The sequence below is a fragment of the Hemibagrus wyckioides genome, linkage group LG10, assembly GCF_019097595.1.
Source record: "Hemibagrus wyckioides isolate EC202008001 linkage group LG10, SWU_Hwy_1.0, whole genome shotgun sequence".
Lineage (NCBI taxonomy): Eukaryota > Metazoa > Chordata > Actinopteri > Siluriformes > Bagridae > Hemibagrus > Hemibagrus wyckioides.
Window position 1 is genome coordinate 15,678,214 of NC_080719.1, and position 21,000 is coordinate 15,699,213.

A 21,000-nucleotide genomic window follows, 5' to 3' on the forward strand; every position below is an offset into this window, starting at 1 on the left:
ATTTCAAATTTATGGAAGGAGTCTCTAGTGTCAGTGCTTCACAGCAGTCAGAGTTAAAACTTTCCTTTTTCAGATACGGGAAAGACTTTGCTTCTCTAACATAGTAGGAAGAATTTATTGTCTTAATCATTTCAAAATCTGTGAGGCTGCTGAGGGAACAATTGTTTATAGCTGCTATAATGTAAACCATAACAGGAAGTAACCTCATGTTTTAAAAATGTCAGACTTGCAGAAATAAAACCCTTGAGGACATACTGTTATAAGAAACTGATGCTTCAGGCCACAAAACACTGCCCTGCTGTTGATTATTTTTTCTGGAACAGCATGCTCCGTGTCATGTTTTTTTCTTTACTTTTGCTCCTTCTGTACTAAAGTATTATTCTGTCTTCTTCATAACTTATGCATGAAAACAGTTCTTGGTAGGGAATTCAGACTTTTTGGACTATTTTATTGGACTTTATAGTGTGTTTCTGATATTTTCTGCATTCTGGATACTAAAATGCACAATTATACATTCCACTGGATTTGCACTGGAGCATGCTGAAGTAATTACATGCTCAACAAAACTGTCCTATTGTCCACAAACAGACATGTTTTTTGACCCATGAAGCCATTGTCTACACTCACAAATATTCTGTTATTTCCTTTTCTGAATTTCTTGCTTTCACTCAGAGTTTTTAACTGGACCTGAGGGACTTGTACCTTTCCTCCTGTCTATTTTTATGTCTCTCTGCAGACAATGTGTGCATCTCTGCTGAATTGCTGTCCGTTACTATGGTTTCCTCTGTTTTCCAGCATGGACTCCTAGTTCTCCAGTCCCCTCTGTGTTACGGCTATAGTCTCTCGGATCCGAGCATTAGCCAGGATTTAATTACAGAGTGCAGGGCAATTGGAAGGTTGTGTCCCAAATTACTGTGTAATGCAGTCTCACTGAAGTGAGCCTAGCCCATAAAATAAGGCTGTTAATCGCATTTCATGGCCATGCTTTCCTGTTGCTGGCATGCCGTGACTACTGCAGACACATTTAAGCCCAGTCCACTGTCTGGTCTGTTGAAAATCAATGGACTGTCTAACAACTGGACAGCCCCCTGTGGAACTTTTTTTTAGAATATACGAGAAAGCAGCTCATATTTTATAGCTCTTGGATATGACTGGACCTGTGGAGTTTGAGGTCTAGATGAAGTCCTTGTGAAGCCCTTCTCCAGAGTCAAGCACAGTTCATCTACTCGCAACCCCACTGACAAAGCAGGTGGGCAATCAGCCCAGAAAAATGCCTGGAGAGATCTATCCAGCCAGAGCACAGAGCATCTCTTCGAAAAATGAACATTGATGTATTGTTGTTCCAGGCAACAGAGACAGAATAAAGCCTGCTTTATCAGCATCTGCCCTGGCCAACCTAATGAATTTCCAAATTGAGTTAGCAAACCTGTTGTGAGGTGTGACTGAGATGGCTTCCAGGGTCAGAGAGATCCACAGGGACGTGTCAGAATGATCTTCATGGTGCGATCATCGATTTTCCCTGTCCCGAGCCTGAAAAATGGCCTTTGCATGGATGTCTCTGGTGCTCTCAACGAGCATCTCTACTCACGATAAAGGGAGAAAAATGATTTACGCTCTAATGTGGCTTGCTCTTGTTTACTGTGCTCATCTGTCCAGGTGAAAGTCATTGTCTGGCAAGCAACCTGCTGGGACACTGCCTGATGACATTTACAGGTGCAGTGGGTGGACACAGTTGCCCCCCAACACTCTACAGGCCTCCAATGAGGCCTCATCATGTCCAACTCTCAGGATTAATCATTCATCAGTAGACAGCTGAGCCACAGTGCCTGCACATCTCTGTCTTCCAGTTTGATGTAAATCTTTTGATTCGGTCATATGTTTATCATTCTTTTATTTTTCAGATGTTTGAATCATCTGAAATGCATGGTTTACCTCTTTACTCAGTTTATGAAATCAGATTTGGAGGGTTTAAGTGAGAGCACAGGGACATTAAGAGGATCAGATATAAAGGGTGATAAGTTTAAGATAAAAGTCATGAGGCTGAATGAAATGAAAAAGTTCAGGACTCAGAAACAGTTTGGAATGAAGCCACATATATATATATATATATATTTCAATACCTGTCAGAGCACAAGGAGAGTTGCGCAAACTGAAATCTGGAATAAAACATAACCTTAGACTTAAAATATCCCAAGCGATTAATGTCAAAAAGGAAAATGCTAAAATAAGTGAAAAACATTCAATAAATACTTAATTTCCAATCTAAACACACATCATCCAAAGTCAGGTTTTCACTGCCAAGGGTCTTGCTGATCCAGTTCTACTGCTGCTAGCCTTCACCTCTGACGCTATTAAATCAGTTCTGTCATGAACCTCTGACTCTGGGAACTAATTAGCAGTCCTGTCCATCAGTCCTTGTGCTCTCTATCACTTCTATCACTTATCACTTCCTGGCATCTCTAGAGTGATAGCCAAAGGATGTGTCCTCAAATGACATCCACAGAACATCACTGAGAAAGTATGCCAAGTTCTCTGTGTTCTTTGAGCTGAATTTCTTACTGCTGTAAGTCAACTTGATGTTATCTGGACACAGGATGATTTTCATGCAATACTACAGAAAGTTCTGATGTTTCCAAACTTTTCCGCAGAAAAATAGGTCAACTCACATATGGTTGAATTTTGTCCTGATTTACTGTTAAATATAATGTTAAATATTACTGTTGAGATGTCTGAGATATATTGAGATAACCTGTGTACCTGAATCAGCAATAGAAAAATGTTACAAAGAAAACCTGATATTTAAATGTGAATAATATGATATGGGGCTGTATACGTTTCTGTATAATTCACCTTCCAAAACCAGCATGATCTCTGAAAGCCCTGAGCTTTTCTGAACAAGGGGTTATAGATGGGTGCTATTATTTCTAATGCCTAGTAACATGAGCCAGCCTGAAATGGTTCGAGGCATCTGGGTAATTAATCTACTCTTCATGGTTGCTCTCACTTTGGCCATTTATATTTCACTATGGCTGCTGCTTGATTTCCACTCCACTTTCCACCTCCACTCACTCTATTCATCACTTTTCTTCCAGAAACAACCATCCATTTCCACTTACTGTGATAACGTTTACATTTATTCAGCAGGTGCTTTTTTTCGAAACCACCTTACTAGTAAGAGAATATTTAGCTTGTGGAAATCCAGTGTTCACACCTGCTCTGATTCAGAAAAGAATTATTTGGTAATGTATAATTGGCAAACAGTTGATAACTTCAACAAGATAGACTTTCCTGGTTACATAATTGTGCTTTTAGACCATGTAGTACACAGTTACCCAGATGAGGATGGGTTCCCTTTTCACTTGTTTTCCTCTCATTGTATTTCTGGGAAGCTGCTTTATGGCAATGTCCATTGTTATCTTATCAATGACTTGAGGCAAAAGATTCTCTGACTTAGCAAGAAAAAAAGCCAGCATTCACAATAATGTTAAAAGTCTAATGTAGATAATAAGTTGCAAGCGTATATGTGCAAGATTAGAAGTGCAAACTGCATGTCTAATTAATATAACCCATAAATCCGGGCTGAGGGAAAATATTTGACATTTGATTTTTTTGTAAAATATCACCTTATAGTGGCTGGAGATTCAGTGTAGTGTGATCGAGGAAACATTGTGTTGTCCTCAAATAACTCTGCCTGTGCTGTGCAGTGGTCATGTAATTAGTGCCTTATTTCATACACTCACACCAGCAGAGGCCCTTGAGTGTGCTGGAAGTGAGGGCTAACAAATCTGAGCATGCTGCTTGCTGAAGAGGCTGTTTTTTAATGATCTATTCCAGGATTACAAGAGTGATGCAACCAAAGGGGAGAAAAACGAATTAAAAAAAGTAAGCTTCATGCGGTTTCTCTCTTGTTATAAAATGGGCCAGGCTCAAGTACTCCTCTCTGATGGCTCAGTAAGTGAAGGCAAAATTACTGTCTTTCATCCATGTTTTCGAGGCCTTTTGACCCTGACATTGTGCTCCTGCGGGAAGAGCGCTCGTTTGAAGTCATGTGGAGCTTCACCTTAGGGGGTTGGTATGAGTGCGTGTGTTATTGATGCTGCTCTGGTGGGGGTTCAGCAGGCGTCCTGACTGCATGTTGGACGTAATCAACCATATACATGTGATTACACATCCGTATGATCTGCATGGGGCATGAAGGAAAACTTGAAAGAGAAGACGCTAGAAAACTTGCATCTTGATACAGTTGCTCTTAATGGAAAAATCCACATGGAACAACTTACATATTAATTTCAATAGTTAACATGATCTTCAGTGACATCAAAGATTCATTTTGTAATGAAATTCTGAGGTGTTTTTTTGTTTGTTTGTTACTTGTTTCATTGACATTTGTGTATTTTTGCTTTGGCTGCCTGCTCGTAGAGGTGCCAGTGGGATTTAATGCTTGCTTCATCTTTATCTTAACAGAGCGATGCAGCGGCACTTTAATACTTTAGTCTGTATGAAGATTTTGACTACTACTTCTACACTGGATTTCCCATTCATATAAAATTCCTTTTCATTTGAAAATTATGGTGAAAAGATGGACTTCCTCATTTGCTATTGGGAACCAGCAGTGAAACATGAGAGAGATATCACTAATGTTTGATTTGATTTATTAATATTAATTAGCAGTAACATCACAACCACAAGCTTTTCACATGTATAATTAAAATACAGCACCAACCAACCAGTTAGCAGCAGAATGGCTAAGCACACTACAAATAATTCATTATAAACATTTACTTCTTGTGGGACAAAGGAAAAAAAGTACATTCATCAGATAAATAAGAAAAACATTTAAACAGGTAGATAAGAGCATACAAAGACAGCTGTGAAGTAATTTGCAATAGATTTTTAAAAGTCTGTGGCATATTTCTTCTGATATTGGGCGGGACTGAGTTGTGACTCCCCCTGGTGGTGAGATCAGCTCAGTGCGGCTTGGTCGATAGGTTACTTCTATTTTTCAGTTTTAAAAGAAGGTATCACAATTTAGTTTGTGCTAGGATGGGTGATAACTTGCTGCATTGTGTGTAAAGCGTGTGATCATATAATCATAAATAATCATAGATATTAGTAAATTATATAACAAATTTGGAAAAACATCATGAATCGAATTATTTATTGGAATCGATTATTTATAGCTTATTTTATTTAGACCACAGCTCTGTTAAATACATGTATGTGATTGGCCAAACATTTCTCTAACAGCAGCTCTGAAAATAGTGCTAGCTTGTTTAATATGTTATTACTTCTATCCAAACAGCTACACAGATATCTCTTTAGATCCATGGATACACAATACATGTAATCTACATAATCCATGATTAATAATAAACTGATTAAAACATGTTGCTATGTAACTAAAAAAAAAGTCTTCAAGGAGATGCTTAAGATTTGTGGAAAGTTTCTCCAGTTTTAAGCCATGGAAAAGCCTTTTGGACAGAAGATGTTTGAGTGCTTCTATAAAATGACAAACTACATTTTTCTTATTAACATCAAGAGAGGATGGTGAGAGAACCTCTGTGTACTGTTTATACATTAGACAAGCATTGGCCACTGGAAAAATCTGAAATGTCCTGAAAAATGAAAATAAAACAACTGGTATATTAACAAGAAGACATTCATTCGGTAGCTAAGGAAAACAGCAGCAGATGTTGACAGAAACATTTAGTCAGTGGCATCACCAACAACACCCACAGGGCAGTGTTGAAGGTATCACAATCCAACATTTGAAGAAGATTTCGAGAGCAGAAATGTAGAAGCTTACAGCTTTGTTCTGAAACCAAGATTAACCTCTACCAAATTGTGAAGAAAAGAAAGGACCCACAATATATGAGCTCATTGGTCAAACACAGTGGAGGTTATGACTTGGGCTTGCATGGCTGTTTCTGGAACAAGCTCAATAATCTTTATTAGTGATGTAACTCATGATAGCAGCAGAATGAATTCATTCTACAGAAACATGCTTTCTGCCAGTTTAGAGAGAAATTCATGCAGACTAATTTGGAGAAATGTCATCATGCAGCAAGGTAATGACTCAAAACACAATTACAGCAAGACAAAGGTCTTCATCAGAAGAAAAAAGTGTAAGGTTTTGAACTGGCCTATGTCAATCTCATATTTTCACTGAATTAAGTAGCTCTTCACTTCTTAAAGAAGAGACTGAAGGGAGAAACCCTCCAAAACAAACAACAACTAATAGAAGCCGCAGTACAAGCCTGGAAAAACTTCACAAACCTTTGGTGATGCAGTGCGTCTTATGTAATGTTATTTACTTTAATTAACTGTAAGACCTACTGTTCCTACACTTTATAAATTGGTCTGCCAGCAAAGGTGCCATGTTTTAAGTTGTTTGTTTAACTCGTCTAGATGTAAATATCAGCATAATGAAAGCTGAAATTCTGTTCCATCGTCTAATATTTGTCATCTGATTACAAACCCTAATGTCTTCAGTCTATAGCAGAAGCAACGAATTGTCCTTGCTGTCCTTGTACCTTCAGATGGGACTCTACATTTCACTGCACAATTTAAGTAATCAGTTATGGATGTCTATATAGGTGGCATTTTTTCTTTTCTATTATGCCATATTTTCTCTTGTCATTTTTCACACATATTTGTTTGTTTTAAATTGAAGCACACAACTATGGCAAGCACATGTTTCAATTTGGAAGCCAACTATCAGAAAAGTAAAAATACCGGGGTAAGTATATTTGCAAATATCATTGTATCACAGTAAGCCAGGAAGCAATCACCCGCAAGACTGTAAATGCCACGAGGCTCAAACGTCCTCATGCAGTGGGCTAGCACAATGATCAAAGCATCTAACTGATTCAGATAAATGCTTGCTGACCTTTAGCATTTCAGTGATCACAACCTACAGTAAATATGAAGGTGTGCTTTATAGCAGGGGTGCCAGTGATACTGCTATTTGACTGCATTTTATATTATGGATTTATTTTAACTTTTTTTTTTTTTTTCTTCAATTTTAATGCTGAATATGAGTGTTCAACTAGGACCATCTCGAACACTCTGATGGCAAATATTCCCTTTTGTCATTACACCATATAAACTAATAAACAGGGACACTGAATAAAACCCATGGAAGTAGCTATATTATTTCTTTCCAATACACAGGAAGAACTGTGATATCACCATGCTCATTCACAGTGAAAAAGTACAGATTTAATTGGCTCTAATTATTGCTGGGTCCATTTGAGACTCATACAGTCAGGTTGTAAACAAACCACTCAATCTGTAATGAGAGAAAGAGAGAGAGAGAGAGAGAGAGAGAGAGAGAGAGAGAGAGCACAATATGAATGAAGTCATTAATGACATGATAAATAAAAAAATATCAGCTCAACAGCAGCTTTATATGTAGTCTTTGCCCAGTTCTTATTGCTGCTGACTGGCTAAATTTAAAACAAGCAACTCACTGAACCCGTTGTCTTGGAAACTGCAAAAATGTAACTTTGAAAACCAAATAAAGAGGCCAAAAATGATTTTCTGCAGTGTTGCACAGTTGGAGGACAGAAACTGTCAAATGAAGATGTAGAGCTTTAACTGGGCAAAACTAAAAATCCTGGTACTGATGAACGGGGATCAGTAGTCACTCATGTCTATGAGTCCTGAATGGGGTTGTCAGTATTACTGAAACCTTCCAGCAGGGGTCTTTAATGGAATAAACATTCTCTCTCTCTCTCTCTCTCTCTCTCCCCCTCTCTCTCATTCTAGTTTCCATTAAAGCGATGGGCCCTTCATCGTGTATCTAACTCGTATGGTTATGGTTTGTTGTCTCAATCTCTATTCTGATATTAAGCTCCTTGTCAAAGCCTATCAGTTGCCGGATCTCAGGCTAATCAGTTCCCGTCTGTAGAATAAATTCACATTCTGGCTGTATCAGTACACTGGAAGCACTTCAGTCACGACATCATGCTGTATGATACACATAGTACACATTATTGTCTATCAATTTGATGACTCAAAACATTTCTGTTAACAGTATCATCTCTCTCTCTCTCTCTCTCTCTCTCTACCATCTCTCTCATGCTCTTTGTCTGAACTCTGCCTCTCGCTTTCTCTGTCCTCCTCTCTTTGTCTTCTTGAATCTGTTCCTCACTGCTCTCTCTCTCTCTTTCTCTCTCACTCTCTCCAGTAAAACAGAGATGGCCGCCATTGAAACAGAGCTACTCACAGACTATCGTTTTGGACAGCAGCAGCTCATTGAGATTTGGGGTCATGCCTGTGCCGTTGCCATCACCAAGGTAACAGTGTAGAAAAAAGAAATATACACACATAATCTAAAGCGAACTATTGATTGTGCATCCTAGTTGAAATGTATTTCTGCACCAACACCTTTGTTGGATGGTGGATTCTGATAAAATATCTTAGAAAGCATTGATCTATATTTCAAAAGTTAGAATAATGTTATATTTTGGCAGGTTGTATCTAAGAATGGCAATGCAACCTGAGATACAGTTGTGTCAACCTGTGACACATGTTAGCTACAGTACAGTTAATACAGTTCGGTAAATTTCGGTAAATGCACGTCCAACAGAACATAGCATTCTTATTCATTAATAATTCATGATCTAATTCAGGAGGCTAACAGACTTTTTGGACTGGGGGTCATTCTGAACTTCATCTGTGACCTCTTGGCTTTTTGTAATAATGTAGCCAATACCAAAGTCTAACCATGTGCAGGGGTCAGGACATCAGGAAGACATTCATAGACCCTGACGTTTTTATGAGGGTAAAGGTCATTTTTAGTACTTTCTAGGCATTAAAAAGCTAAGCAGTATATTCAACATATTTTGGTTTTGCTAGACTAAAATAAAATGTTCCTGGGGACTGCTGAAAAAACTGATTTGTCTTTGTTCCATAGTGAAGAGTGATTACTCACAGAGCCATAACAGAGCAGAAACCTTTTTATGTTCAACAGCAATGGGAATAAGTGAAGTAAGCATTAGAAGTAGCATAATGAGGAAGAACCCACCATTTACTTAAAGCATGTAGTGAAGTCAACTGTGACCCACTCTGATACTTTAGCAGTGACCTTCTGTCTGTGCTTCAAAGACCATATATCTTAAAGACCACACACCTACATGGCTTTCTTCCTCTGCTGCAGCCATTTCTGTTTTCATCATCTCCACACAATGGTTTAATCCCTGTTCCAAAAGAGTGCCATGGTCTGGCCAAACAGGCAAGCAGGCATGGAAAGAACTTGCAACTTGTCAGACTCAACAGCTCTGGGGTCCACTTTTAACACTCCTACAGAGAATGGCGGTTTTGTGGAGTGTGTCTCTTCACCCAGGAGAAAATGTCTTTGCTTAAACATTTTTCTTCGATGTCTCAGGAGACCTAATCAGGATTCTCACCTGTGCTTCATTTAGGTATCAACTGTCAAGTGTTTCTCCTAAAATTGAGGAAAAAAAGAATCTAAAAAGACAGGCATGACTTTTTTCTTGGAGATTAAAGGACTGAAAAAGAGAACAACCAACCTCCTGTGTTGTGCTTTAATGCTTTAACAATGTTCCACCTGGGAAATGATTAAAGAGTCTGTGTAAAAAAAATTCAGTAGTTTGTTTATCGAGGCATTATTTTTTATGTGTATGCTGAAGAGCTGCACATTAATATAAAGTTAAAATGATATTTGGGTGAAACATAACTGAAATATCTTCTCCAGATGCAAATTAAAATGCTTCAAAAAATGTATTAACATATAAGTATATTGATGAGAGAAAGAGGAGAATGACAGACTGTTTCAAGCCGACAGGAAGGCTACAGTAACTCAAATAATCACTCTTTACAACTGTGGTGAGCAGAATTCACAACACATAACATACTGAAATTTGAGGTGGATGTGCTACAGCACCAGACCTCATCAGATTCCACTCATGTCAGCCAAAAACAGGAATGTGAAGCACAAACTTGACTAAAGCTAAAAACTGGACAGTTGAAGACTGGAAAAAGACCAGGTGATGTTTTTCCAAGCTTCAACTGTCCAGTTTTTAGCTTTAGTCAAGTTTGTGCTTCACATTCCTGTTTTTGTTGCTATTAAGTGTTGCTATTAAAGTGTTAATGAAGTTAATAAGGTAAGATAATATGCAGATCATTTTATTTTCCTTATAGGTGGTCAGCAGCTAGACTTCAGCAGGTTATAAAGTCATAAATATGACCAGACAGGAGGCAGACAGAATTATTCCAGTTTGGCCAAAACAGACTGTTGTATGCCCTGCAGCTCCATCTGGATTCAGTCAGGCTCCTCGTGACTTACCTGAGAGCAACGTGAATCCTGTGATTGTTTCCTGATGGATGTTCTCTGTGGGTAAATTTTCTTCCCTCAGTCAGGAGTTTTATTTGCTGCCCATTTCTGCTTCCTCTGAGGGTTTCAACCACAAGCTTCCTGTCACAATTAGCATCAACAAAACCCCTCGCTGGCTTCCATAAATCGTAACCTAGAAAAACACACTGGTCAGTAGCTCAGAACATGGAATGACATCAATAATGTTGTTCTTAGAAAAAAGCAGTGGTCGGGTTTTACTGCTCTCTGATTTCATAACCCAGCTATTCACCCGGAGAGCAAGCATCCAAAGCAAACTTCAACCGTCCTCCACCTAACCTACACCCCCTCCTCCACCTTTAGAAATAAGCACTTTATGTTCTGAAGTTTTCCAAGACTGGTGTCTGAGGTCAAACCTCATTCCGGGTATCAGGATATTGTTGTCATCAGTCAGACTGACGGAACACTGTGTGTGTTTTGACTGCGTGAGATCAGGTCTCAGTACTCATAGCAGCCAGGCAAGAACATCAGGTTTTTACATGTCGTCATATTAGTGCATATGGAGAAATAGGCAACTAACTGAGTTCTCTTGTAGAACAAAGATCAAAAAGCAAGTATTATGAAATCCCAGTGAGCATCTCAGAGTCCATCAGCAGGACTGGAAAACACAGCCGTTGGCTTTCAGTCCAAGGACACCAAATCTTCTGTTTTCTTTGCTTCAAAAACAGAGGAGCAGAGCTCCAGTGGAAGACCATTTTAAATAAACTCACCAATGGACCACTGAGTTTTGCACTCCATTACGGAAACACACCCATAACAGGGCTGTGTATAAATTGATAGACTGTTAATATCAGGAGTGAGAACCTTCAGAGGAACCAGTGAGAAAACATGCTGCCATATTAAAGCTGTCTCTCCAGTGAGCTAGTTGTGTTTTGCACTCTGTCTTAGACACCTGCCAATGGAGCATCCATACTAGCTGATTAGTCCTAATGGGGCATTTAGTTCAGGTGATTATGCTGTTTCCAAGTGCTGTTCGCTTCATTATTGCCATTATCTACTTGGAAATGAGCAGCTACACATTAAAATGCAGGATTGGAAGTGATGCTTCAGATGCTGTGAGTCTTACCCTAGAGGCGGTCAGCTGAAAAATTCCTTAATGAACAAAAATCTAGTAACTAATGAATTTAGCTTCTCAAATGAACATACCAGTGTTTTCTACGCTAATCTTATCTAATCTGAGCTTATCCACTGTAGTATATGTGTTGAACATTTTTTTGTACTATGAACAGAAATAATATCCATTTAACACACTTAAAACTCACTGATTAAGAGCTCTAAGGGAAATTGTTATATATATTGTACATACGCACAAATTACTGAAAAAGGTACTGTGCAGTCCCATATTGTGGTTGCTTTCATGAACAGATTAGGTTTAAAAGGCTGTAAATATCATTATATACAGTGAGGGAAAAAATTATTTGATCCCCTGCTGATTTTGTACGTTTGCCCACTGACAAAGAAATGATCAGTCTGTAATTTTAATGGTAGGTTTATCTGAACAGTGAGAGGCAGAATAACAACAAAAAAATCCAGAAAAACACATTTCAAAAAAGTTCTACATTGATTTGCATTTTATTGAGTGAAATAAGTATTTGACCCCTTTGCAAAACATGACTTAGTACTTGGTGGCAAACCCTTGTTGGCAATCACAGACATCAGACATTTCTTGTAGTTGGCCACCAGGTTTGCACACATCTCACATCTCAAGGAATTTGGGCTCTTTCCTCTTTGCAGATCCTCTCCAAGTCATTAAGGTTTTGTGGCTGACCCTTCAGCTCCCTCCACAGATTTTCTATGGGATTAAGGTCTGGAAACTGGCTAGGCCACTACAGGACCTTAATGTGCTTCTTTTTGAACCACTCCTTTGTTGCCTTGGCCGTTTGTTTTGGGTCATTGTCAGGCTGGAATATCCATCCACGACCCATTTTCAGTGCCCTCGCTGAGTGAAGGAGGTTCTCACTCAAGATTTGACGATACATGGCTCCGTCCATCGTCCCTTTGATGCGGTGCGGTTGTCCTGTCCCCTTAGCAGAAAAACACCCCCAAAGCATAATGTTTCCACCTCCATGTTTGACGGTGGGGATGGTCTTCTTGGAGTCATAGGCAGCATTCCTCCTCCTCCAAACACGGCGAGTTGAGTTGGTGACAAAGAGCTGGATTTTGGTCTCATTTGACCACAACACTTTCATCCAGTTCTCCTCTGAATCATTCAGATGTTCACTGGCAAACTTCAGATGAGCCTGTACATGTGCTTTCTTTAGCAGGGGGACCTTGCGGGCGCTACTGGATTTCAGTCTTTCACGGCGTAGTGTGTTACCAATTGTTTTCTTGGTGACTATGGTCCCAGCTGCCTTATTATTGACAAAATCCTCCAGTGTAATTCTGGGCTGATTCCTCGCTGTTCTCATGATCATTGAAACTCCATGAGGTGAGATCTTGCATGGAGCCCCAGACCGAGGAAGATTGACAGTCCTTTTGTGTTTCTTCCATTTGGGAATAATTGCACCAACTGTTGTCACCTTCTCACCAAGCTGCTTGGCGATGGTCTTGTAGCTCATTCTAGCCTTGTGTAGGTCTACAATCTTGTCCCTGACATCCATGGACAGCTCTTTGGTCTTGGCCATGATGGAGAGTTTGGAATCTGATTGATTGCTTCCTTCTGTGGACAGGTGTCTTTCATACAGTTAACAAGCTGAGATCTCCACAAGAGTGCTCCTACTGTAATCTCAGCTCGTTACCTGTACAAAAGACACCTGGGAGCCAGAAATCTTTCTGACTGATAGGGGATCAAATACTTATCTCACTCATTAAAATGCAAATCAATGTAGAACTTTTCTGAAATGCGTTTTTCTGGATTTTTTTGTTGTTATTCTGCCTCTCACTGTTCAAACACTGTTCATTTCTTTGTCAGTGGACAAACGTACAAATTCAGCAGGGGATCAAATAATTTTATCCCTCATTGTAATAACATATGGTGAGTTTATGCTAAGTAAGTACATTTGTTACACACTGTTTATGTAACAAATAATGTTATTCAAATAATATTCTCTTCTTTGGGTTTGTGTTTTTGTGACCTCACATGATGCCAGTAAGTCACTGGCCAAAGACTGAGCCATGAGATTTAGTGATCAGTCCTCACATTGCACATAAAAGATATAATGTATAATAATACGTACATAAAAATGATTCTTCTCAGCTTCCATGTGGCACACCAGTAAGGTGTTTGGCTTGTTATCTGGTGGTCAAGAGTTTGAATCCCAGTGATGCTGCAGCCATCAGTGACTGTGATGCTAACTGGATGTTGGTGACTGTGAGTGTGTGGCTAGCACTGTCTTCCTAGTGTTTTATCCCATCCCAGTTGAAAAGTTGTGGTTCACTGGCTTCACATGTGTCAGAGGAAGCAACCCTTGAGCTGTATTATGATACAGGAGACCTGACTGGTGGGTGGGAATTTACCAAGGGAGGAAATCAGCAGGGGTTTGAAAGAAATCCTTTACTGATGACCAGACTGTGCTTTGGTGTTGCATCTGGTGGTGGGATTCAGAAGCTTGATGCCACCATGTAGTGCATTAAAATGCATTTCTAGATGCTAAATTAGTCAACAAAGAGTTTTTGTCTAGTTGTTAAACCTACATGTTTGGAAAACGATGAATATAAACTAATAGCCAGGACATCTGCTAGTCCTGCTGGTGGATTACTTCTGACTCACATAGCAAATTCTTCCCTGTGAAAAAGTATTCCCATCCATGAAAGACCTATTTATGAAGGTATATAAATTTAGAGTTTAATGTAAAAATATATTTGAAGAATTCATGAATGCGTTCTACAATAATGTGTTCCAAACAGTTGTTTATTGACTTTCCAACAAGTGCCCCTATATTTCTATTATAAGTGAGTATTGCGAAAGCTGTTCTCTTATTTTTCTTCAGTGCAGAGAAATGTGTCAAAATTCCTTTCCATGGAAAATTGCTATAAATGTGGTGGACAGAGATTAGGTTTAACAAAAAAAAGTTTTCCTTTAATTGGTTTATTGTTCATGTCAGGAACACTCAGATCCGCGTGCGTTCTGAATAGATGGCAAACCCTTTTTGGTTCGAGCAAATGTGACACAAGAGATTTCAGCATGACGTTTCGCCTGAAGGAGCTGTGAGCCAACGAGGAAAATATGAACAGCTCTGAATGCTCGGCTCAGTTTAGGCAGCCAATGGAAAGGGCGATATTTAAAGTCTGCATCCTGTTGCCTAAACATTGTTTTTTCACACGTTACAACTGTTGTGAGGTTCTTGTTATGGGTTTAGCTATGGATACCATCACTCCCTTATGTTCCACATCTGCTATTGATAGAACTTTTGACAGTGATAAAGTACTTGGCTTATTTGATGGCAAAATGGAGACGTCTCATTGGTGTCTCTCTCTCTCTTTTTCTCCCCGCAGGCCTATCCTCTAAGCTCTCTGACCAAGAAACAACCTACGGTCTTGGTTGTTTGTGGGCCAGAGCAAAATGGTGCCATTGGCTTGGTTTGTGCTCGTCACCTGCGCATATTTGTGAGTATTAATAATAACCACACATGGAATATCAAAAGATGCAGCCTTTCTACACCACTATTTCTTTAATTCCTCAAAGAGAAAAACAGGATACATGCTTAAACCAGGATAATCTACTTTAGGATATGATGCTCCTATATAACTTCACCATATGTGTTAGAGATGACATATTTATGGCATATCAGTATTCAGCCACTGGAAAATATCGATAAAATCTGCTAAAGCAATTGTACAGCTATCAGTGAAGGGCTGTGGTTTGGCTTGAGAATCAAGAGAGCACTCATTCTTACATTACAGCATTCCTGGAATGCATAAAGCACATTGACATGCTCTTATTCATAGGACAGGAAAGTTCCTATAGCTGCTGTTGTAGATTCACAGCAAGATTGTATAGGTACCATACAAAAAAAAAACTGATCAGAAGAAATAGTAAGAAAAAAAACAGACAAGTAAAATGCTAGAAAAATTGAACTGAACTAAAATGTAAAGTGAGTTAAATTTGTCTGTTGCTTAGAGCTGTATGTGAAATTCTGGGCCAGGTAACATTAATATTAAAGCATTAAAACTATATTAGTTTGTATAACGTGTACAATTTGTTATCAACAACTACACTCTTCAGTGTTTGCTGCTGATTGACCAGAGGTTGTTAATTAATTTGACATATCAGCGGCTTTCAACATGTAGTTTCACTGGATCTAAATTAATTTGGTCATGTAAATATTATTGTTGCTGTAGTAACCACTTACACAGGGGCCAGTATGGCAAACATAAATAAATAAAAACATGTGTAATTATTGTGCCATTAACATGTGTTATAGTTTTCTGTAAGGAGACATTTATTTATCATTTTTCGATGGCGTCTCCAGTGTCAGCACTTTTGTAAGAATTTTTTTTGTAACAGTTTAAGTTTTGCTTTTGCATTTCGATACATGATAACATAGACTTTTTAAAAACTTTGAGAGAGAGAAAAATAAAAGTTGATGAGGATAAAACTCAATTCAATTTTTCAATTTAATTTTTAATTGTAAAGCACAATAGACATTGTCTTAAAGCAGCTTTACAGAACAATATATAAGTGTTAAAGATAGTTTCATGCTGCTGTAATGTCAATGATAACTTGTCTTATGGATGTCCCACAACATTAAAGTTACCCTTCACTGATGAAAAGTATAAAAAATCAGGGGTAATGGAGTAAATCAACTTCGTATTGTGCTGGATATCACCTCTCAGTTAACGATTATTTTCTTTAGCATGCTCTCGTGTTTTACTCACTACATACAGTATCACATGTTCTGGTATTCTTTCAAATATTGAGCTCAACTTTGATTTTTAAATGAATATCCTAAGCAATACTTTTGGGTAGATTGTTGCTGCACACATGTAGTGTCTGCAATAACCATAAACAGATTTGGATATAGATTTGCATGGCACAAATACTTGCCCTAGGTTATATTGTCTGTTTAAGATCTTGTTTGTATTCGTTCAGGCTGAATGACGATGTTGAGCCCCTTTGAATGCACTTTGAAACACCACTTCATTTATATTCTCAACTACATTTTACGAAAATACTCCAAGGATCCTCTTTCGCTTCTATAAACCAGTGTGAAAATAATATGATGTATTTGTTGACTCATGTTCCGCTTACCCGGTTGGCAGGAGAAACAAAGATTGCTGTAAACACTAACTACGTTTATGGAGGTAGAGCTCCATGTGTGGTCAAATCTGTCTGCTTTTCCATTTTTCACTAGTTTCTCTCTAAGCAGCCAATGAGGCCCAGAGGAGTCTGATCACATAGCTACTGTGACCCATGAATCTCATCATGGTTGTGTTTTGCTGATCAACTCAATATTGTTCTCTTTCTGTCCTTCTAGGAATATGAGCCCACAATCTTTTATCCCAAACGCTCTCCTGATAACTTACATCAGGACTTTACCATTCAGTGTGAGAAGATGGACATTCCTTTCCTTTCTTATCTTCCAACCGAGGTAGGCGTTTTTCAAACCACTTGTAACTAATTGTTACCAAGCGAATAGTCTTTAGTAGCCGGAGGGAGATGAGCTGTCAGCATTCAGTGCAAAGCCTCATTTATTCTTGTCTGTTCGTGCTGTGCAGGTCCAGCTCATAAACGATGCCTATAATCTAGTGATTGATGCTATTGTTGGGCCAGAAATAGATCTTAAAGATGTAAGAGAGCCCTACTCTGGAATATTGGTGACCCTCAAACAGGTGAAGATCCCCATTGCCAGTGTGGACGTGCCCTCAGGTATCTTCTCACTAACACACAGCATTATTCACAATCCATTTCAAAACCTGACCTCATTTATAAATCAGGATGTGAATGAATTTATATGGAAATGGTTCACAGGGACAAAGAAATTTGTGAAAATCCAGTTAGTCTGGAAGGATGTTTGTATTTAGCAAGAACTCATGAGTTTGTGTAAATGTAAATATATAATGTAAAACAAAACTCACTAAAATGAACCTTAATTGATCTGCTTCAGATTGTATAAGTTCTGTGAGTTACTGAGGAATTTTATAAAAAAAAAAAAAAAGTTGCTATTTTCCATTGCACAAATGAATTTAATAAAACTATATTTTGTGAAACTCAATTGTTCCATGTAAACTGACCTGAATGAAATCTTAATATTAAGACAAATAAGACTAGAACATAACACATCTAGCACAATGGCACCCTATTATTGTAGGAAGAGTACTTATTGTGTTCCTGTGGTAGCTGATGCAATGCAGTGGCTGAGCTGCAGAACTGGAAAGGTGTAGGAGCCACTCTTTAACCATTCTTCAATTTCTAGTTTTCAGCTCTCTTTACCTTTTTTGTGGGCATTACTAACTGTACTTTTGTGCTGTGAACATGCTTGGTAATTTACAACTAATTGGTATTTATCTCCATAAAGAAAAACAGTGTTATCTTTCCTAAAAGATTCATAAATGAGGTCCCTTATGTGAAACGTTTACTAAGTAAATGATATTTATTTTTTTTTACTCTAAAGGCTGGGATGTAGATGAAGCGAGTAAAGATGGGATCAATCCAGAGGTTCTCATCTCTCTGACGGTCCCCAAAAAGTGCGCCACAAGTTTCTCGGGGAAGCATTTTCTAGCCGGACGTTTTCTTCCGTATGACATGCAGAAAAAATATGAACTCAATCTGCCTGAATTTCCAGGGACCGACTGTTTTATAGAACTGTAACACTGGCACCACTAAAAACATATTTTGGAGATGTATGAATTATATAAACACATTCACATTTTGTACTTTATAGGTTGTTACTGTGGTAAATTGTCTAGAAGTTTGTGCACAGAGACTGTTGTGGTGACTGGATATGATGTGGGTATGTGCTTAGGTAAAAGTGCTTAGCTAAAGTTATTATTATTATTATTATTATTATTATTATTTTGGTTTGCTTGAAAATAAAGATTCTATTCTGTATTTTTTTTGTTTATATATTTATGCAATTTCACATGATAGAAATTTTTCTGACTGTTCTGACAATTGGTCAAAGCTTTTTCCCTTCATTAAATTCCCTCCTTAAATTTTACGGTTAAAAAACCTGCAATATTCTTTACTATTAGAGTTGGTCTTAGACAGTACCACTGGTGAATGCATTAAATGATTCTATGTAACAGATACAATTATATTGTATTTCTGCTGCCATTTTTATCTTATATTTATATGTACTTCTTTTTTTTAAAGACACTTTTTAAATAGCACAAGGTTGCCCAAAACACAAACCTTTCATATGGTTAAACAGTGAATAGATTGGTATATAGTTTCTTAGCTTAAATAGGTTGTGTTTAACACCAGTTTAGATCTCGAATTCAAATAAATTCTCTTTGAACCTGTTAACGTCCCATGTGTTTTCACATGCTTCTAAACCACAACGCCTTCTGAAGTTAAGATTAATGGTCACTCTTAGCCATCACTGAACAGGGTAACAATTGGATGTTACAGACATATAGCCAAAATTTTGGGGAAAACGTTAATGTTTTAGACCATAGAGTATATTATCTTTACTCCAAGATTTACTCAAAGTTAGGAAAATGGCATGAGAGCAAGAATGATGGTTTGTTCCCTAACAACAGTTCCAGTATAAATGATCCAGAGAAACACACAGGTTGGGGCAAAGGTCATTTCAGGACATTTATATATTACTCTCTCAAGAAATCTTTAACATCAGGTTGACTGAGGTTATCGAAAAGCATACATTGCATGCAATATTTGTAAAAATCTGGTGTTTATATCAGAGTATTTCATTTGAAGTGGCATCGTAAAAATTCAGACAATAAAAAAGAAACTTCTTTAATCTCCAAACACCCAAAGAACATGCTGATGATTGATGACTTGAAGTCATGTGCGCTCAATATGTCAACTAAGGAAAATCTGAAAATCTGTTTAGACTGAGGACAGAGGTTAAGAACATATTTTGGTCTGTGCTTTCACAGGAAATTTGGCTGTTTGGTATTGAGCAGACTCTTTTCATTCACATCCAAATTATAGCCTCTATCCTTTATAACCTCTTTTTCCCCAGTAATTTTCAGTAATCAGTCCACACCAAGTGTGGTGTTTTGATTTATTGCTTTTATGACTTCAATCACTCCACATCTTCAAACAGACCTTAAAATAATTTTGTCTCAGGAAATGATAAAAGCTCTGAAATCTTCTTGCCAACTATGAAGGCAAGTGACACTCAGTTTTCAAAATTTCATTACTGTTACTGATGAGGAATGAGATACGAGTCAGTAGCTCCTGATGTGAATGTCAGGCTTCAGCGCACAATGGTTTCTGACCCGCATGAAACAGGATGCTGTTTCCTCGTTTGGCAGTGGACAATCATGCGATAGGTGGTCATTAAGGTTAAAGAAGACAGACATAAAAAAGGACCATCTGCTGCTGACTTACTGTCGAGGAACGTTTCAATAATGCTGCGTGGTTATTGTCAGTCAAAGGCCTTGACAGGGGAAGTCCACACGCAAGATTCACGAGAGAGATTTCTTACAGTCTGAACAGCTGAGCACCTTATAAAAGACTAAAAATGTTTCTTGCCAGGACACTGACAAATTATTGTAATCCACTGAGTCACTCTTCAGGATAAAACTGTTTAAGCATACAGATTAGTGTCACATCAGTGCATAAGCACCTACAGTAAATATAGTTATCAAATAAACCCATACAGAGAACTTAACATGAAAAATGAGACAAGTTATCAAAAGTGAAATATACTTTTTATAATATATGTGGTTTTCAGGCACTGTACATTTTAGGGTTCATATGTTTTTCACGTATATAATTTTGTTTTTCACTTGTAATTCATTTTCCTCAGGTAAACATGTGCCGTTAATCTTTCACATAATTTCCCCATTTTCCTCAAATGTGATTTTCACACAGTTGTGTTACACACGAATGCACAAGGTATTGTGTTAATTTCACATGGAATTTACATGATTTAATTTTTCACATTTCCTCATTCGAGTCATTATCCATGTTATTTTTCACATGAAGGGTATTCTTCACATGATGTCACTTGTGTTTACACAAATTTGAATGTGTGGTTTTATGACACAATAGTGAAATGCGCATTAGATATGAACATACTTAAACAGGTATCAGATGTGTGTGAGCTCATTGTGCTTGCACACAACGTTCTAAAAAAGTTCTGTTTGAATCTTTTTCATAAGTGCAAACACAATTCTTGGATGGCAATAAAATCAAAAATAATAAATGGCAGTAATAATGCAGTTAATGTTTTGTCCAGCTAATATTTGACACCACACATATAAAAGGAACACTTGATCCATATACAGAATAAAAGCAGAGCACCTCACATAACTGCTGTGAATATATATGAGAAAAAAATTGCACACATTACATTCCTAGTCTAATAAACAAACAGTTTCAGTGAGGGACCCCACTCTGTTTCTCTCTTCCAGTTATCTTTTTTTTTAACATGGGTTCAGATGTGCTCTGGCCAATGGCAGGCAGGAGGGGGCTGGATTGGACTGCTCCAGCACAGTGCCTGTCTTTTAAAACTCTGTTCTCTGAGAAATGTGCAACAGTCATCAGA

General features: G+C 38.0%; 1 protein-coding gene across 1 annotated transcript in view; it reads left to right on the forward strand.

Moving 5' to 3' along the window:
• The window catches only part of yjefn3 (YjeF N-terminal domain containing 3), a 34,138-nt gene extending 15,357 nt beyond the window's left edge, over window positions 1-18,781 (forward strand). The window contains exons 2-6 of the mRNA XM_058400161.1: window positions 8,192-8,300; window positions 14,813-14,923; window positions 16,795-16,908; window positions 17,036-17,186; window positions 17,932-18,781. Of these exons, the coding sequence (XP_058256144.1) occupies window positions 8,192-8,300; window positions 14,813-14,923; window positions 16,795-16,908; window positions 17,036-17,186; window positions 17,932-18,128 (682 nt within the window). The 3' untranslated portion in view covers window positions 18,129-18,781. The remainder of the gene's footprint in view (window positions 1-8,191; window positions 8,301-14,812; window positions 14,924-16,794; window positions 16,909-17,035; window positions 17,187-17,931) is intronic.
• Window positions 18,782-21,000: the final 2,219 nt, after the last annotated feature.